This window comes from Pseudophryne corroboree, chromosome 3 (assembly GCF_028390025.1).
Source record: "Pseudophryne corroboree isolate aPseCor3 chromosome 3, aPseCor3.hap2, whole genome shotgun sequence".
In the NCBI taxonomy this organism is placed as follows: Eukaryota; Metazoa; Chordata; class Amphibia; order Anura; family Myobatrachidae; genus Pseudophryne; species Pseudophryne corroboree.
In genome coordinates, this window is record NC_086446.1 from 415252290 (window position 1) to 415272862 (window position 20573).

Below are 20573 nucleotides of genomic sequence, written 5' to 3' on the forward strand. Positions count from 1 at the left end.
CCTGTTCTGTAGTGTAGACTGCAGGGGAGAGCCAGGGAGCTTCCTTCCAGTGTGTCTGAGGGAGATAGCTCCGCCCCTTTTCCGCGGCCTATTCTCCCGCTTTTTTCTGGATTCTGGCAGGGGTATTTTCCACATATATAGCCTCTGGGGCTATATATTGTGGTATTTTTGCCAGCCAAGGTGTTTTTATTGCAGCTCAGGGCGCCCCCCCCCAGCGCCCTGCACCCTCAGTGACCGGAGTGTGAAGTGTGCATGAGGAGCAATGGCGCACAGCTGCAGTGCTGTGCGCTACCTTGGTGAAGACTGATGTCTTCTGCCGCCGTTTTTCCGGACCTCTTCTTGCTTCTGGCTCTGTAAGGGGGACGGCGGCGCGGCTCCGGGACCGAACACCAAGGACTGGGCCTGCGGTCGATCCCTCTGGAGCTAATGGTGTCCAGTAGCCTAAGAAGCCCAATCCGGCTGCAAGCAGGCGAGTTCGCTTCTTCTCCCCTTAGTCCCTCGCTGCAGTGAGCCTGTTGCCAGCAGGTCTCACTGAAAATAAAAAACCTAAAACTATACTTTCTTTCTAAGGGCTCAGGAGAGCCCCTAGTGTGCATCCAACCTCGGCCGGGCACGAAATCTAACTGAGGCTTGGAGGAGGGTCATAGTGGGAGGAGCCAGTGCACACCAGGTAGTCAAATCTTTCTAGAGTGCCCAGCCTCCTTCGGAGCCCGCTATTCCCCATGGTCCTTACGGAGTTCCCAGCATCCACTAGGACGTTAGAGAAATAAGATTTTAAACCTACCGGTAAATCTTTTACTCCTAGTTCGTAGAGGATGCTGGGGACTCCGTAAGGACCATGAGGTATAGACGGGCTCCGCAGGAGACATGGGCACTACAAAGAACTTTAGAATGGGTGTGCACTGGCTCCTCCCTCTATGCCCCTCCTCCAGACCTCAGTTAGAGAAACTGTGCCCAGAGGAGACGGACAGTACGAGGAAAGGATTTTTGTTAATCCAAGGGCAAGATTCATACCAGCCCACACCATATAACCTGGAGTATACGCAACCAGTTAACAGTATGAACAAAACAGTATCAGCCAACAACTGATCTTAACTGTAACATAACCCTTATGTAAGCAATAACTATATACAAGTCATGCAGACATATGTCCGCACTGGGACGGGCGCCCAGCATCCTCTACGGACTAGGAGAAAGAGATTTACCGGTAGGTTTAAAATCTTATTTTCTCTTACGTCCTAGAGGATGCTGGGGACTCCGTAAGGACCATGGGGATTATACCAAAGCTCTAAACCGGGCGGGAGAGTGCGGATGACTCTGCAGTACCGATTAATCAAACATGAGGTCCTCCTCAGCCAGGGTATCAAACTTGTAGAATTTTGCAAAAGTGTTTGAACCCGACCAAGTAGCTGCTCGGCAAAGCTGTAAGGCCGAGACGCCTCGGGCAGACGCCCAAGAAGAGCCCACCTTCCTAGTGGAATGGAACTTTACTGAATTTGGTAACGGCAATCCAGCCGTAGAATGAGCCTGCTGAATCGTGTTACAGATCCAGCGAGCAATAGTCTGCTTAGAAGCAGGAGTGCCAACCTTGTTGGCTGCATACAGGACAAACAGTGCCTCTGTTTTCCTAACCCGAGCCGTCCTGGCTACGTAAATTTTTAAGTCACTGACTACATCAAGGGATTTGGAATCCTCCAAGTCACCCGTAGCCACAGGCACCACAATAGGTTGGTTCATATGAAATTATGACACCACCTTAAGCAAAAATTGAGGACGAGTCCTCAACTCTGCTCTATCCTCATTGAAAATGAGATAGGGGCTCTTAGGAGATAAAGCCGCCAGTTCGGACACCCGCCTTGCAGATGCCAACAACATGACCACTTTCCACGTGAGAAACTTTAATTCAACTGTTTGAAGAGGTTCAAACCAGTGAGATTCTAGGAACTGTAACACCACGTTAAGGTCCCATGGTGCCACTGGGGGCACAAAAGGAGGCTGGATGTGTAGCACTCCCTTTACAAAAGTTTGGACTTCTGGGAGAGAAGCCAATTCCTTCTGCAAGAATATAGATAGGGCCAAAATCTGTACCTTAATGGAGCCTAGCTTTAGGCCCATATCCACTCCTGTCTGTAGAAAGTGGAGAAAACGGCCCAAGTGGAAATCTTCCGTAGGAGCATTCTTGGCTTCACACCAAGATACATACTTCCTCCAGATACGGTGATAATGTTTCGCCGTCACTTCCTTCCTAGCCTTTATCAGAGTAGGGATTACTTCTTCCGGAATACCCTTCCCCGCTAGTATTCAGTGTTCAACCGCCATGCCGTCAAACGTAACCGCGGTAAGTCTTGGAACACGCAGGGTCCCTGCTGCAACAGGTCCTCCCTGAGAGGAAGAGGCCACGGATCTTCTGTGAGCATCTCCTGAAGATCTGAATACCAGGCCCTTCGAGGCCAATCTGGAACAATGAGTATTGTCTGTACTCTTTTTCGTCTTAGTATTCTCAATATTTTTGAGATGAGAGGAAGAGGATGGAACACATAGACCGACTGAAACACCCATGGTGTCACCAGGGCGTCCACTGCTACTGCCTGAGGGTCCCTTGACCTGGCACAATACATCCGAAGCTTCTTGTTGAGGCGTGATGCCATCATGTCTATTTGAGGAAGTCCCCAAAGACTTGTTATCTCTGCAAAGACTTCTTGATGAAGTCCCCACTCTCCTGGATGGAGATAGTGTCTGCTGAGGAAGTCTGCTTCCCAGTTGTCCACTCCCGGAATGAATACCGCTGACAGAGCGCTTACGTGATTTTCTGCCCAGCGCAGAATCCTGGTGGCTTCCGCCATTGCCACTCTGCTCCTTGTCCCGCCTTGGCGGTTTACATGAGCCACGGCTGTGACGTTGTCTGATTGAATCAGAACCGGTAGGCCGCGAAGAAGATTCTCCGCTTGTCGTAGGCCGTTGTATATGGCTTGACCACAGTCCCTGAAAATTCCTTCCTTGTGTGATGCCGAACCTGTGACCTTCTAGAAGGTGAGCACTCTGCAGCCACCATAGGAGAGACACCCTGGCCCTGGGGGACAGGGTTATTTTCTGATGTATTTGAAGGTGGGAGCCGAACCACTTGTCCAGAAGGTCCCACTGAAAAGTCCTCGCATGAAACCTGCCGAAAGGGATGGCCCTGAAGGTCGCCACCATTTTCCCCAGTACTCGAGTGCATTGATGGAGTGACACTCTTTTTGGTTTTAACAGGTCTCTGACCATGTTCTGGAGTTCCTGAGCTTTTTCCATCGGGAGAAAAACCCTCTTTTGTTCTGTGTCCAGAATCATGCCTAAGAAAGACAGCCGACTTGTTGGAACCAACTGTGACTTTGGTAGATTTAGGATCCAGCCATGTTGCTGCAGCACTCTCAGGAAGAGCGACACGCTTTTCTGCAACTGTTCCTTTGATCTCGCTTTTTATCAGGAGATCGTCCAAGTACGGGATAATTGTGACTCCTTGCCTGCGCAGGAGTACCACCATTTCCGCCATTACCTTGGTGAAAACCCTCAGGGCCGTGGAAAGCCCAAACGGCAACGTCTGAAATTGGTAATGACAGTCCTGTACAGCGAATCGCAGGTACGCCTGATGAGGATAAATGGGGACATGAAGGTATGCATCCTTTATGTCTAGTGACACCATAAAATCCCCCCCCTTCCAGGCTGGAGATCACTGCCCTGAGCGATTCCATCTTGAACTTGAACCTTTTTAAGTACAGGTTCAGGGATTTTAAGTTTAGAATGGGTCTGACCGAGCCATCCGGTTTCGGGACCACAAATAGGGTTGAATAGTACCCTTTTTCCTGTTGTATTAAGGGAACCTTGATAATCACTTGCTGTAGACACAGCTTTTGAATTGCAGCTAAAACTATCTCCCTCTCTGGGGGGAGACGTTGGTAAAGCCGATTTGAAGAATCGGCGGAGAGGCACGTCTTCGAATTCCAGCTTGTACCCTTGGGATACAATTTCCATCGCCCAAGGATCCACGTCCGACTGAACCCAGACGTGGCTGAAGAGTTGAAGACGTGCCCCCACCGGAGCGGACTCTCTCAGTGGAGCCCCAGCGTCATGCGGTGGAGTTAGTAGAAGCCGGGGAGGACTTAAGTTTTTGGGAACCGGCCGTAGCAGGCATTCTTTTCCCTTTACCTCTGGCGAGGAAGGAAGAGCCCCGACCTCTTCTGGACTTATGCAACCGAAAGGACTGCATCTGATACTGTGGCATTTTCTTTTGCTGTGGGAGAACATAAGGCAAAAAAGTAGATTTACCCGCGGTAGCTGTGGAAACCAGGTCCGCGAGACCTTCCCCAAATAAAACCTCACCCTTGTAAGGTAAAACCTCCATATGCCTTTTCGAGTCTGCATCACACGTCCACAGTGCTCGCCTAGCAGAAATCGCCATGGCGTTGGCCCTTGAACCTAGGAGGCCGACGTCTCTCTAAGCGTCCCTCATATATATGACTGCGTCTTTGATGTGACCTAAGGTCAATAAAATGGTATCCCTATCTAGGGTATCAAAATCAGCTGACAAGGTATCTGTCCAAGGTGCTACCGCGCTACAAACCCAAGCCGATGCTATTGCCGGTCTGAGCAAAGCACCCGTATGTGAATAAATTGATTTTAAAGTCGTTTCCTGTCTGCGATCAGCAGGATCCTTGAGGGCTGCCGTGTCTGGAGACTGTAGCGCCACCTTCTTGGATAAGCGCGTCAAAGCCTCGTCTACCCTGGGCGAGGATTCCCACCGTACCCTGTCCTGTGCCGGGAAAGTATACGCCATAAGAATTCTTTTGGGAATCTGCAGTTTTTTGTCTGGAGTTTCCCAAGCTTTTTCAAATAATGCGTTCAGCTCATGAGATGGGGGAAATGTCACATCAGGTTTCTTTTCCTTAAACATGTGTACCCTCGTGTCAGGGACAGAGGGGTCATCTGTGATATGCAAAACATCTTTTATTGCAATAATCATATAATTAATACTTTTTTGCCACCCTTGGGTGTAACCTTGCATCATCGTAGTCGACACTGGAGTCAGAATCCGTGTCGGTATCAGTGTCTGCTATTTGGGATAGGGGACGTTTTTGAGACCCTGAAGGGCCCTGTGACACAGTCAAAGCCATGGATCGACTCCCTGCTTTTTTCCTGGACTCTGCTTTGTCCATCCTTTTATGTAATAATGTCACATTTGCATTTAAAACATTCCACATGTCCAACCAATCAGGTGTCGGCGTTACCGACGGAGACACCACAATCATCTGCTCGACCTCCTCCTTAGAAGAGCCTTCAGCTTCAGACATGCTCGTACCGACACCCCCCCCCACACAGGGATATTTATATGGAGACAGATCCCCAATAAGGCCCTTTGGAGAGACAGAGAGAGTATGCCAGCACACACCCAGCGCCAACTGACACTGGAAAACCAATTCCCAGATAAATAGCGCTTTTATATAATTATGTGCATATAATACACCCACTGCACCTTACAATTGCCCCCCCTCTTTTCTGCCCTGTGTCACCGTGTTCAGCAGGGGCGAGTCTGGGGAGCCAGCTTCTCTGCAGTGTCTGTGGAGAAAATGGCGCTGGTTAGTGCTGAGGGATCAAGCTCCGCCCCCCCCCCCCCCCCCCCCCCAGCGGCGGGCTTCGGTCCCGCTCGATTTTTTAAATACTGGCGGGGGATTTACTATATACAGCCCTCGGAGCCTATATATTCATTTATAGCCAGTCCTAGAGGTTTAAAATTGCTGCCCAGGGCGCCCACCCTGCGCCCTGCACCCATCACTGCCTGCCGTGTGTGTTGTGTGTGGGAGCAATGGCGCGTTACCGCTGCGCGTTACCTCAGAGAAGATCTGAAGTCTTCTGCCGCCTTTGAAGTCTTCTTTCTTCTTATACTCACCCGGCTTCTCTCTTCCGGCTCTGTGAGGACGGCGGCACGGCTCAGGGACGAACGGCGAGGGGAGACCTGCGTTCCGACTCCCTCTGGAGCTAATGGTATCCAGTAGCCTAAGAAGCAGAGCCTATCATTTAAGTAGTTCTGCTTCTCTCTCCCCTCAGTCCCACGATGCAGGGAGCCTGTTGCCAGCAGTGCTCCCTGAAAATAAAAAAAAAACCTAACAAAATTCTTTTTTTCAAAGAAACTCAGGAGAGCTCCCTGTAATGCACCCAGTCTCATCTGGGCACAGGATCTAACTGAGGTCTGGAGGAGGGGCATAGAGGGAGGAGCCAGTGCACACCCATTCTAAAGTTCTTTGTAGTGCCCATGTCTCCTGCGGAGCCTGTCTATACCCCATGGTCCTTATTGAGTACCCAGCATCCTCTAGGACGTAAGAGAAACTATTAATACGCACTCCGCCAGGCATCAATTTCAATTCTCCACAATATATATATTTTTTTTAATTCTTTCTACTCCATATTGTTGAGAGATGCTTTAAACAGTTTGCTGTTGTCCAAACCTTCCTGCCATGAACTTCTAGAGCATTGCCATAGAGCAGCATTACTCCATATCTATTGTTAAACCTCATGAATGCTGTACACAATGTTGTAATGGTCATCAAGATAAACAAACCAAACGCTTATCAGAATGTATATACTAGTCCCATCGTTTCCAGTGTTATTTGGACTATCTGTTGAACAATTACCAGGTTGTAAGAAAACATGCTGAACACCCGAAATAGATGTAAGTATAAATACGATCTCTTAAAATCAGTGCCATGAATATTGATTGCTCTGAAGAAACATACCTTGTACCCAATTCAGCTAATAAGAAAGCCAGGAGATGTTTTGGCTGACGATGTAATCTGAAAAAAAAAAAATATATATATTACATTAAAATACACTGTATAAAACAAAGAGCATATGCTAAAAATACAATTCTAGGTGAACTCAACAAGGATGCACTCACAGTTTGCAAATATCTGTGAAGTTCACAAATGAGGTTTTCTTTGTGCCAACGCGGACAACTTGAGGTGGCTTCATGACGAATTTTCTTTTCTCTCCGGCAACCATGTCTGGATTTTTTTCCCGCATTATGTTAAATACTCTGTTTAGCAGCTGTAACAAAATCAGAAAAATGTGTCACAGAAAGGATCATCAGTTTACATATAATAGCTAACAGGAAAATTTAAGATATTTAGTAAAAACGTAGATCAAAGTAAAGATGCCGTGGAGCTAAACAAGGGCAATAAATAAAATGACTGCATATGACTACATTGATTTCTTACCTCATCATATGTGTAGTCCCTTTCTGAGCCAGCCCATGCAGGTCCATGCTGAGAACTAAAGGATATCCCATCATCTTTCTTACTGTCGTCTTCTTCAAAGGCTGCAATATGTGAGCAGTTTAGACTATGTGCACAAAAAATAGGATTTTGGTACTTACCAGGTAAATCCTTTTCTTTGAATCCATAGGGGGCACTGGAGTACTCTTGGGATATGGACGGCCTCCGCAGGAACAGGGCACTGAATATTCAAATTTAGAACTCTCCACCCCTCCATATCCCAGAGTACCTCAGTGTTTTTACTGAGCCGAACAGGAGCTAGAGAGGTTGACAATGGAGAATTACATATAACATAACGGACAACAATAAAGATGACACATAACGTTACTGACAACTAAACAGTTGACACCATAACCAGCACTTGATAATTTGAACCAGTCGGTGAGAGTGTGTTTCCATAAGATCCCCTGAACTGACCACAAACCAGTTAAAACTGCTCTGGGTGGGCGTCCAGTGCCCACTATGGATTCAAAGAAAAGGATTTACCGTATATACTCGAGTATAAGTCGACCCGAATATAAGCCGAGGCACCTAATTTCACCCCAAAAAACTGGGAAAACTTATTGACTCGAGTATAAGCCTAGGGTGGGAAATGCAAGTCTAGCCGTACACAGCCCTCAGTGCCAGATATGCCCCCACATTGCCAGATATGCCCCCACATTGCCAGATATGCCCCCACATTGCCAGATATGCCCTCATAGTGCCAGATATGCCCCCACAGTGCCGGATATGCCCCCACAGTGCCAGATATGCCCCCACAGTGCCATACTGCCAGATATTCCCCCACGGTGTCAGATATACCCCCACAGTGCTACATGTGCCCCCACAGTGCCAGATATGCCCTCATACTGCCAGATTTTCCCCACGGTGCCAGATATGCCCCCACAGTGCTACACATTCCCCCACAGTGCCAGATATGCCCTCACAGTGCCAGATATACCCTCATGGTGCCAGATATACCCTCATGGTGCCAGATATGCACAGCCCCCAACCCCCCCCCCACCCCCCCACTGCCGCCGCCTGTCTCTACTCACCATTGACGGGCTATGTGTAAACGAATGAAGGGGCAGCGGAATGCGGGCAGCAGCAGGCGGTGCGGGCATCGGTGGCCGGCCTTAGGTCATACAGGAAAGTCTGCAGCGGCTGAGGAGGCGGGCGGCGCGGCGGTGCTTCAGCGAGCAGGGAGAGGGAGACGGACGGCTGCAGCAGCGTCACTGATTGATGCACCAATTACAGTGCGCTGCTGCGGCTCCCGTGTCCCCCTCCCTCCTCCTCCTTCCCTCCTTCCCAGAGCTCTCTACGCTCTGCTCCGGAGCATCACTCGAGTATAAGCCGAGGGGGAACTTTTTCAGCACAAAAAATGTGCTGAAAAACTCGGCTTATACTCGAGTATATACGGTACCTGGTAAGTACCAAAATCCTATTTTCTTTTTCATCCACTAGGGGTCACTGGAGTACTCTTGGGACGTACCAAAGCTTCCCCCGTGGGCGGGAGAGCTGTTTGGCACCTGTAACACTAGGCGGCCAAAGCTAGATGCTGATGCCGCAAACGTATCAAACTGTTAAAAGCGCACAAACGTGTGCACTGAAGACCATGTAGCCGCATGGCAAAGCTGCGTCGTAGAAGCTACACGACCAGCTGCCCATGAAGTTCCCACAGAATGTGTGGAATGAGCTGTTACTGATGTAGGCGGCTGTAACCTAGCATGAAGGTAAGCCTGACGTATGGTCAGTTTTATCCATCTGGATAAGGTCAGCGTAGAAGCCGGCCAACCCATCTTGGCAGCATCATAGAGAACAAACAACGTATCCGTCTTACGAACAGTATACGTTCGGAATACATAAACGCGCGCGTACCACATCTAAAGTTCCTGAATCTCCTGTTAACACAGGAACTACTATTGGTTGATTGATGTGAAAAGATGACACTACCATTGGTAAGAAAGCGGGATTCGTCCGAAGTTCCGCTGTGTCATCATGAAACAAATAAGGTAAGCAAAATTGTTTTCCAAGTGAGAAACTTAATATCCACTTGTTGTAAGGGTTCAAAATATGAAGACTGTAAGAAATCTAAAACCAGATTCAAGTCCCATGGCGCTGTAGGTGGAACGAATGGAGGCTGTACTCTTAGGACACCTTTGCAGAAAAGTGTGTACAGACGGCAATAGAGCCAATCGTCTTTGAAAGTAAGTCGACAAAGCAGATACCTGCACTTTTAGTGTAGATAAACGCAGTCCTCCATCTAACCCCGTCTGTAGAAATAGCAAAAGACGGAATAACTTGAAAGATGATGTCGGAAACTTCCGAGCTTCACACCAACCTATATAGGCACGCCAAATACTGTAATAATGAGCTGCCGTAACCGGCTTCCTAGCTCGTAACATGGTTGGTATAACCGAATCTGGAATACCCTCTTCTTAAGAGGGCGGTCTCAACAGCCACCCCGTCAAACGCAGCCGCGCTAAATCGGGGTAAAGGAACGGACCCTGTTGTAACCGGTCCGGACGTAGTGGGAGCGGCCAAGGATCGTCTGCGAGTAGTCCGCGGAGAACCGAGAACCAAGCTCTCCGAGGCCAATGAGGCGCCACTAGTATGACTGTGACTGACTCTTGATTCGTTTTAGCAACAGAGGGAGCAGCGGAAACGGTGGAACCAGATACACGAGGCTGTGCGGCCACGCGATTGTGAGAGCATCCACCGTCACTGCCTTTGGATCTCGCGTTCTGGACACATACTGGGGCGTTCGGTGATTGTGGCGAGATGCCATCAGGTCCACTTGAGGGTAACCCCACCTCTGGACCAACATGTGAAACACCTCTGGATTCAATGCCCATTCTCCTGGATAAAAATCCCGACGGCTGAGATAATCCTCCTCCCAGTTGTCCACTCCCGGAATGAAGACTGCCGACAATATCACTTGGTGATGCTCGGCCCAATCGAGGATTCGAGCTACTTCCCGCATTGCCATGCGGCTTCTCTTTCCTCCTTGTTTGTAGATGTACGCGACTGCCGTCGCGTTGTCTGACTGCACCTGGACAGGCTGAGACCAAAGTAAGTGCACTGCTTGTCGCAGCGCATTGTAAATTGGCCGGAGCTCCAGGACAGTTATAGACAGCAATCTTTCGTGATCCGCCCAGAGACCCTGGAGCTGATAATTTTGAACTACAGTTCCCCAACCTCTGAGACTCACGTCCGTCGTTCGACTTACCCAATTCCAGGCGCCGAACCGTTTCTCTGCGGTTAGATTGTGTACTTTGAGCCACCAGAGTAGAGAGACTCTGGCCCGTGGCGACAACCGCACCCTGTGGTGAATCTGCAGATGCGAGCCCGACCACTGTGCGAGCACATCCAGTTGAAAAGGACGTGAGTGAAATCTTCCGAACTGAAGCGCTTCGAAAGCCGCCACCATGGTGCCTAAGAGGCGAATGCACAAATGTACAGAGACTGTGCGGGGCTTGAGCACTAATCCTACCAGATGACGAATGATCTGTACTTTCTGTTCTGGTAGGTAAATTCTCTGATTTACCGCATGGAGGGTTATACCTAGGAATTGCAGTCGTTGAGACGGAATCAGATGTGATGTCTTGAAGTTGACAATCCAACCGTGCTGAACTAGTACATCGTACGTCAGCAACGCATGTAGGACGAACATCTGTTGAGACGGAGCTTTGATGAGCAGATCGTCCAAGTACGGAACTATTATCACTACCAGGGATATGAGATATTTGGTGAATACCCGAGGCGCTGACGAGAGGCCAAACGGTAGAGCCTGAAACTGGTAATGGTTTTGCCGTATTGCAAACCGCAAGAACCTCTGATGAGGTGGCCAAATCGGAATGTGTAAGTACGCATCCTTGAGATCCAGCGCGATCATGAATACCTGTGGTTCTAAACCTGCAATTACCTACCGCAGAGATTCCATCTTGAATCTGTAGTAAGTGACGTACTGATTGAGGCCCTTCAAGTTCAATATTGGCCTGACCGAGCCATCCGGCTTTGGTACCTACAAACAGACTGGAATAATAACCCTGACCTTGTTGGTGTACAGGGACCGGAATCAAAACTGCTGACTCCAGCAGGGACGGAATGGCAATTTGCAGAACCGCCCTCTTGTCGTCCAACACAGGCAGTCCGGTCTTGAAAAACCGCAGTGGCGGGAGACAGTCGAACTCTATCTTGTAACCTTTAAACACTAAATTGCGGATCTACCCATCTGTGGACGTCTGGAACCACGCCAAATGGAACGTCTGAAGGCGTGCACCCACAAGTGGAGATCCAAGATGGGCTGGGAGTCCGTCATACCACTGGCTTGTCGGTGACCTTAGCGCATTGACGACTGGCGTCGGTTTGTTGGAAACCATGCCCTCGACCTCGTCTACCGGGCATGGCTGGTCCTCTACCACGGCCTCGAAAGGGCTGAGGCCGAAAGGATTTGAACGCCGGGCCCAAGTATTTCCGTCTAGGTACCGTTGGAGGCAATGGTAAGAAAACCGACTTACCTCCCGTGGTCTCAGCAATCCATTTGTCCAATTCAGGACCAAACAACTTCTCGCCACCATAAGATAACGCCTCTATACCTCTTTTGACCTCCGCCTCCGCTTGCCAAGAGCACTCGTCGTGCTGTAACTAGCGACGATGAAAGGCGAGAAGTGAGTTGTCAGACGTCAGTAGAAGCTGTACATAGATAATCAGCAGCTTCCCAGATTTGATCAGCGAGAAGTATAAGGTGATCCATGTAGGGCAGACTTGAGTTCTGTTATCCATACCATCAGCGCCTTAGTAACCCAAATGCCAACCAACCCAGGTCTAAGCAACACTCCTGCTGCTATATACATGGATTTTAGCATAGCTTCTATTTTACTGTCTGAAGGGTCTTTAAGCGTAGTATCGTTGGTACTGGTATGGTTAATTTCTGAGTAAGTTTAGACACAGATGAATCCACCAATGGCGGATTTTCCCATGTAGCTGTCACAGCCTCTGGAAACGGGTAACTAGTGTGAGGTATAGAAAACCGTTTATCCGGATTCTGTCGCGTTTCCAGTAACATCTTATTAAGAGATCCCGAAACAGGAAAACACATCGGAGTCCTCTGCCGTTAAGCAAAGACGACTTCATTCTTTGTCAGAGGCTCCTCAGTTTCCGTAAACTTCAGAGACTGATGCACCGCTCTGATGAGATTATCAATGCCTGGGCTGTCAAAATCTTCACTATCTGACTGCTGGTCTACTTCGCCCTCTCTTGCGCACTGAGATCTGGCATAGAATCGTCAGAATGCAACATAGCAGAAACTGGTAAATCATAAGACAAATGAAATTTATCCCTACTACCCAAAATGGACTTGGATTTTTGGCAAGGCTGAGACCCCTCCGATAGTTCTAGCGGTCTCACCCTAGACTCAGATCTTGCCGCTTCCAGCTCCTGTCGAGCGGCGGCCAATTCTGATTGCAATCCAGCCATGACATCCGCTAGCGCAGCCCATGGCGGGTCCGGGGATGAAACTGGTTTTGAAACCGGAGCAGAAATTGTATTCGTAGCTGAATCCACAAAACACACTGTACATGTGGTATTGTTACAGACATGGCAGGGAAACTGCTTTTTTGGTTTTGCTGGTGCCTTACTCATTATGCAGACAGACAATACAATACACAAAGACAGACAACTTGCACGACTCAGTAAAATAGTACTAAGGTGTGTGTGTGTGTGTATATATATATATATATATATATATATATATATATATATATATATATATATATATATACACATATATATACATATATACATACATACATACATACATACATACATACATACATACATACATACATAGGTTGAGTATCCCATATCCATATATTCCGAAATACGGAATATTCCGAAATGCGGACTTTTTTGAGTGAGAGTGAGATAGTGAAATCTTTGTTTTTTGATGGCTCAGTGTACACAAACTTTGTTTAATACACAAAGTTATTAATAATATTGTATTAAATGACCTTCAGGCTGTGTATACAAGGTGTATATGAAACATAAATGAATTGTGTGTATGTACACACACTTTGTTTAATGCACAAAGTTATAAAAAATATTGGCAAAAATTACCTTCAGGCTGTGTGTATAAGGTGTATATGAAACATAAATGCATTCTGTGCTTAGATTTAGGTCCCATCACCATGAAATCTCATTATGGTATCTAATTATTCCAAAATACGGAAAAATAAGAATTTACTTACCGATAATTCTATTTCTCGTAGTCCGTAGTGGATGCTGGGAACTCCGTAAGGACCATGGGGAATAGCGGCTCCGCAGGAGACAGGGCACATCTAAAGAAAGCTTTAGGATCACCTGGTGTGCACTGGCTCCTCCCCCTATGACCCTCCTCCAAGCCTCAGTTAGGATACTGTGCCCGGACGAGCGTACACAATAAGGAAGGATTTTGAATCCCGGGTAAGACTCATACCAGCCACACCAATCACACTGTACAACTTGTGATCTGAACCCAGTTAACAGCATGATAATAGAGAAGCCTCTAGAAAAGATGGCTCAATACAACAATAACCCGAATTTTTTGGTAACAATAATTGTGTACCAGTATTGCAGACAATCCGCACTTGGGATGGGCGCCCAGCATCCACTACGGACTACGAGAAATAGAATTATCGGTAAGTAAATTCTTATTTTCTCTGACGTCCTAGTGGATGCTGGGAACTCCGTAAGGACCATGGGGATTATACCAAAGCTCCCAAACGGGCGGGAGAGTGCGGATGACTCTGCAGCACCCAATGAGAGTACTCCCGGTCCTCCTCAGCCAGGGTATCAAATTTGTAGAATTTTACAAACGTATTTGCTCCTGACCAAGTAACTGCTCGGCAAAGTTGTAAAGCCGAGCCCCCTCGGGCAGCTGCCCAAGATGAGCCCACCTTCCTTGTGGAGTGGGCATTTACAGATTTTTGGCTGTGGCAGGCCTGCCACAGAATGTGCAAGCTGAATTGTACTACAAATCCAACGAGCAATAGTCTGCTTAGAAGCAGGAGCACCCAGCTAGTTTGGTGCATAGAGGATAAACAGCGAGTCAGATTTCCTGACTCCAGTCGTCCTGGAAACATATTTTTTGGGTCCTGACAACGTCTAGCAACTTGGAGTCCTCCAAGTCCCTAGTAGCCGCAGGCACCACAATAGGTTTGGTTCAGGTGAACGCTGAAAACCACCTTAGGGAGAAACTAAGGACGAGTCCTCAATTCCGCCCTGTCCGAATGGAAAATCAGATAAGGGCTTTTACAGGATAAAGCCACCAATTCTGACACGCGCCTGGCCCAGGCCAGAGCCAACAGCATGACCACTTTTTCTGTGAGATATTTTAACTCCACAGATTTAAGTGGGTCAAACCAATGTGACTTTTGGAACTCAAAAACCACCTGGAGATCCCAAAAGTGCCACTGAAGGCACAAAAGGAGGCTGTATATGCAGTACCCCTTTAACAAATGTCTGAACTTCAGGGACTGAAGCTAGTTCTTTTTTGGAAGAAAATTGACAGAGCCGAAATTTGAACCTTAATGGACCCCAATTTCAGGCCCATAGATACTCCTGTTTGCAGGAAATGTAGGAATCGACCCAGTTGAATTTCCTCCGTCGAGCCTTACTGGCCTCGCACCACGCAACATATTTTCGCCAAATGCGGTGATAATGTTTTGCGGTTACATCCTTCCTGGCTTTGATCAGGATAGGGATGACTTCATCCGGAATGCCTTTTTCCTTCAGGATCCGGCGTTCAACCGCCATGCCGTCAACGCAGCCGCGGTAAGTCTTGGAACAGATAAGGTCCTTGCTGGAGCAGGTCCCTTCTTAGAGGTAGAGGCTACGGATCCTCCGTGAGCATCTCTTGAAGTTCCGGTTACCAATTCCTTTTTGGCCAATCCGGAGCCACTAATATAGTGCTTACTCCTCTCCATCTTATCAATCTCAGTACCTTGGGTATGAGAGGCAGAGGAGGGAACCCATACACTGATTGGTACACCCACGGTGTTACCAGAGCATCTACAGCTATTGCCTGAGGGTCCCTTGACGTGGCGCAATACCTGTCGAGTTTTTCCCAACGGTTTATAATCATGTGGAAGACTTCTGGGTGAAGTCCTTACTCTCCCGGGTGGAGGTCGTGCTGAGGAAAACTGCTTCCCAGTTGTCCACTCCCGGAATGAAAACTGCTGACAGTACTATCACATGGTTTTTCGCCCCGCGAAGAATCCTTGCAGCTTCTGCCATTGCCCTCCTGCTTCTTGTGGCACCCTGTCTGTTTACGTGGGTGACTGCCGTAATGTTGTCTGACTGGATCAACACCGGCTGACCTTGAAGCAGAGGTCTTGCTAAGCTTAGAGCATTGTAAATGGCCCTTAGCTTCAGGACATTTATGTGAAGTGATGTCTCCAGGCTTGACCATAAGCCCTGGATATTCCTTCCCTGTGTGACTGCTCCCCAGCCTCGCAGGCTGGCATCCGTGGCCACCAGGACCCAGTCCCGAATGCCGAATCTGCGGCCCTCTAGAAGATGAGCACTCTGCAACCACCACAGGAGGGATACCCTTGTCCCTGGTGACAGGGTTATCCGCTGAAGCATCTGAAGATGCGACCCGGACCATTTGTCCAGTAGGTTCCACTGGAAAGTCTTGCGTGGAATCTGCCGAATGGGATTGCTTCGTAGGAAGCCACCATTTTTACCCAGAACCCTTGTGCATTGATGCACTGAGACTTGGTTCGGTTTTAGGAGGTTCCTGACTAGCTCGGATAACTCCCTGGCTTTCTCCTCCGGGAGAAACACCTTCTTTCTGGACTGTGTCCAGGATCATCCCTAGGAACAGAAGACAAGTCGTCGGAACCAGCTGCGATTTTGGAATATTGAGAATCCAATCGTGCTGCCGCAACACTACCTGAGATGGTGCTACACCGATCTCCAACTGTTCCCTGGATCTCACCCTTATCAGGGAATCGTCCAAGTAAGGGATAACTAAAATTCCCTTCCTTCGAAGGAATATCATCATTACGGTCATTACTTCAGTAAAGACCCGGGGTGCCGTGGACCATCCCTACGGCAGCGTCTGAACTGATAGTGACAGTTCTGTACCATAACCTGAGATACCCTTGGTGAGAAGGGTAAATTTTGACATGAAGGTAAGCATTCTTGATGTCCCGAGACATCATGTAGTCCCCTTCTTCCAGGTTTGCAATCACTGCTCTGAGTGACTCAATTTTGAATTTGAACCTCTGTATGTAAGTGTTCAAAGATTTTAGATTTTAGATTTTAAAATCGGTCTCACCGAGCCGTCTGGCTTCGGTACCACAATAGTGTGGAATAATACCCCGTTCCCTGTTGCAGGAGGGGTACCTTAATTATCACCTGCTGGGAATACAGCTTGTGAATGACTTCCAAAACTGCAAAACAATGGGTGGTTGCAAACTAGCGCTGATTTAAAATAATAAAACTTTAAAACTTGAGGTTTTTATCTTCATCCAAAACTTCATTCAGATGTTCTCCCGTTTATCAGAAAGACACTCACTTTATAATTCTGTCTCGCTTTCACATAAAGGTATCTTTCTGTCACCAAACATCGGGGGTACATTCATTTAAAACGAGCTGAACTCTTGGAATAACACTTACATTAGTGTCCTGTCTCGCGTGCACCAAAAGGTATCTTTTGCATCCCTCACAGTGCGGGCGGCAGGAATCGGGCAGACCGGTGTTAAAAACACACAATTTTTTATTCATCCGATACAGCAAACAGATGGTCAGATGTAGTATATAGTAACAACTTCAACGCGTTTCGGGGATCCCCTCCCCTTCCTCAAGAAGTAAGGTGTCTGCTCTGGTTATCCCAGATATATTTAAACTTCAAAAGGTCACATGATACATTCTGACCAATCATACACAGAAAAAAAATGCACAGGTGTACATGTTAAACAATTAAAACTCCTATAACAGGTGTACATATTAGACGATTAAGACTCCTATGACAGGAAAAACTTTCAAATAAGATATACAATGTTTTTTTCAACAAGGATTAGAAACATAAGAGCACAGAAGTAAAAGCATTACTGATCGCTTGGATCTAAAGTTCCTAATTCATAGATATAAATAGAAATGAACCTCACCCGGATTCAAGAAAATTCAACATTCAGGGAACGAACAGCTCAGTGCCAAAAAGCAGAACTTAGTTTGATGCGCCCATATCGAGCGCTAAAGCACGGAAGATACAAGTGCTGTCTGTTTATCTGCAGCGCCGGAGGACACGCTGCGTGGTGAATGGAATACTACTACATGCCCATTAACGCGCTGTTGTATTGAGCTGAAATCGTTAGTTCCTAATAACGGGCTGTGCTGAAAGTGACGTGTCACGTAGATAAAAAAATTATAAAGTCACCTTTTGGCAAGTTAGCTATTCGATCCCTGAAAGGGGAAACAACTACACATGTTCACATATATAAATTATCTTCCAACATGAAACATTGTTATTAACCACGATGATCGCTGGACATAGAGATCTTCCTGTTGCTGTCCTTAGTGAAGCTGTGGTATCAAACAAGTCTTATGTCCATGATTCAATATTCATGTTCCACATAGATCACGTAATTGCGATGACCATGATTCAGAAGCAGAAAGAGACATAGACAACATAGAGAAAAAAGACTTTTAGAACAGGAAGCTAATGTATAAACAGGACTTCACAGAAACCATTTTATCTCGAACTCCAGATTTAAACCACTTGGTGACAGAGTTCTTAGTTGATGTATAGTTTTCATTTCAGTTTGTGCTAACAGTTTTTCTGAGTATCGAATTCTCCAATTGTTTTTAACAACTTTTATACCCATGAAGCTTTTTAACCCTTTAAGATTGCAATTGTGTTTATTCTTAAAGTGATTAGAAACACTATGCAGCTCGTATCCTTTCTTTATATTCCTAGTGTGTTCTGATAAGCGCTCTTTCAACAACCTTCCTGTTCTGCCAACATATTGCAAGCCACAATGGCATTCTAGTAAATATATAACATTTTTGGTGCAGCAAGTAATGAAATCTTTGATGGGATACGTGGTCTGTGTCTGATTAGATTTAAATTCCGTTATTTTTCTTTCAACATTGCAACTTTTGCACATAGGGCAAAAACCACAACGAAAAAAACCTTTGGAAGTGATTCTGGTCTGCATTCTTTCAACTGGTAAAGCACTTTTTACAAGTATGTCCTTTAAATTCTTGGCTTTACGATAAATGAATCTCGGTCGATTCATAATGCTTCCAGACAATAAAGGGTCCTTCATTAAAATATACCAATATTTCCCAATAATCTTTTCTAGTTGTTTATACTGGGAATTGTACTGGGTTATAAATGCCACTCCTTGATTGACAGAAGAGGTAGAGTTTTTCTTATCACTCAACATGGCTGAACGTTCTAAATCACGTGTATCTAGACGTGCTTTTGTGACCATAGCAGAATTGTACCCTTTATCAAGGAAATGGCCCTCCATGGTTTCAGCATGTGAGTCATATGTATTCAAATCTGTACAATTCCTCCTTAACCTTCTAAACTGGCTTTTAGGTATACTTCTTAGCCAGTTAGAATGATGATTGCTATCGAAATTCATAAAGGAGTTACAGTCTGTTGGTTTTGTAAAATTCCTTGTGACTATTTTGTCGCCCTCTGGATATATACATAAATCTAAAAAATTAATTTCTGTGTTGCTAATATTATATGTAAATTCAATATTTTTATTGTTTGTATTGAGATATGTGCAAAACATTTCCAAAGATGCACGGTCACCGTCCCAAATGAATAGGACGTCATCTATATATCTCGTCCAGAGCACTAGACTGGCACCCCACTGGTGATCAGACCAAATCGTCTGGTTTTCCCAGTGGGCCATAAATAGATTGGCATAACTTGGTGCCAGTCTAGTGCCCATCGCTGCTCCGAGTAACTGTAGGTAAAAATCGCCCTCATACCAGAAAAAGTTGTTCTGTAGTATCAACGATACTCCTTCCGTAATGAATTGTATGTCCAAAGCACGGACATTAGTTTGGTTTAAAAAATATTGGAGAGCTTCTATACCCTGATTATGTGAAATTATGGTATATAAAGACTTTACATCTGCTGTAACTAGAAAATAATGTGATTTCCATTGTACAGCAGCTAATTTATTAATGACTGATATGGTGTCTTTTAAATAGGATTTTGTATCCACTACAAGAGGTTGGATTTTATGATCTAAAAATTCTGATAGATTCGAGAGAATGGAACCAATCCCAGCCACAATGGGACGGCCTGGTGGTTGGTCCGTACTTGGTCAAAAGGATCCAGCACCAGAGACCACACAGAAGGAACATAGTAAAACTAAGATATACAATCTTAGTGATTACAGTCTGTCAAAAGATGAACAGGACCTTCTAGAAAAAGGCCTAAAATTTGCCCCTACAAGTAAACTGGATAATTTTGGTACTTATATTGATCTGCAGTGTTTTATTCGCAAATTGTCTCTGAAAAGATTTTTTGCAGAAAATACAGACACTAATACCCCTATGGATAGTGGACAGGATGGCATGAAGGTCTTCAAAAAAAGATCCACCTTTTTCCCTAAACATAAAAGGGGGTGTTTTGTTGAGACCTTTGAGCGGTTGGTCAAGGAAGATTTAGACAAAACTCAGTTTAAGCCCCCCAAAAATTGTAATTTAACTGGAAATCAAAGGAAAGCTATTGGCACCCTCAAAAACAAATGATCAAATCGTAATTAAACCCGCCGATAAAGGCGGGGGGGTAGTCATCCTTAACAGAGATGACTACCACACAGAAGTGGCACGTCAGTTGTCTGACACCACTACATATAAAAAATTGAAAGGAGATCCATCTGTGGGTATTACAAAGAAGTTAGATGCATTTTTAGGACTATACACCACCTTAGGGGCAGTGACCTTGGAGGAACAAAACTATATAAAGATTGATAACCCTGCAATTCCAGCACTATACGTTTTACCCAAGGTACACAAAAGTACGGACCAACCACCAGGCCGTCCCATTGTGGCTGGGATTGGTTCCATTCTCTCGAATCTATCAGAATTTTTAGATCATAAAATCCAACCTCTTGTAGTGGATACAAAATCCTATTTAAAAGACACCATATCAGTCATTAATAAATTAGCTGCTGTACAATGGAAATCACATTATTTTCTAGTTACAGCAGATGTAAAGTCTTTATATACCATAATTTCACATAATCAGGGTATAGAAGCTCTCCAATATTTTTT

General features: G+C 46.2%; 1 protein-coding gene across 1 annotated transcript in view; it reads right to left on the bottom strand.

The window, feature by feature from the left end:
• EIF2S2 (eukaryotic translation initiation factor 2 subunit beta) overlaps nt 1–20573 on the bottom strand; it is a 106027-nt gene that overhangs the window by 28750 nt on the left and 56704 nt on the right. The window contains exons 5-7 of the mRNA XM_063960227.1: nt 7245–7345; nt 6926–7074; nt 6765–6821 (exon numbers count right to left, since the gene is read on the bottom strand). Coding sequence (XP_063816297.1) covers nt 6765–6821; nt 6926–7074; nt 7245–7345 — 307 coding nt within the window. The remainder of the gene's footprint in view (nt 1–6764; nt 6822–6925; nt 7075–7244; nt 7346–20573) is intronic.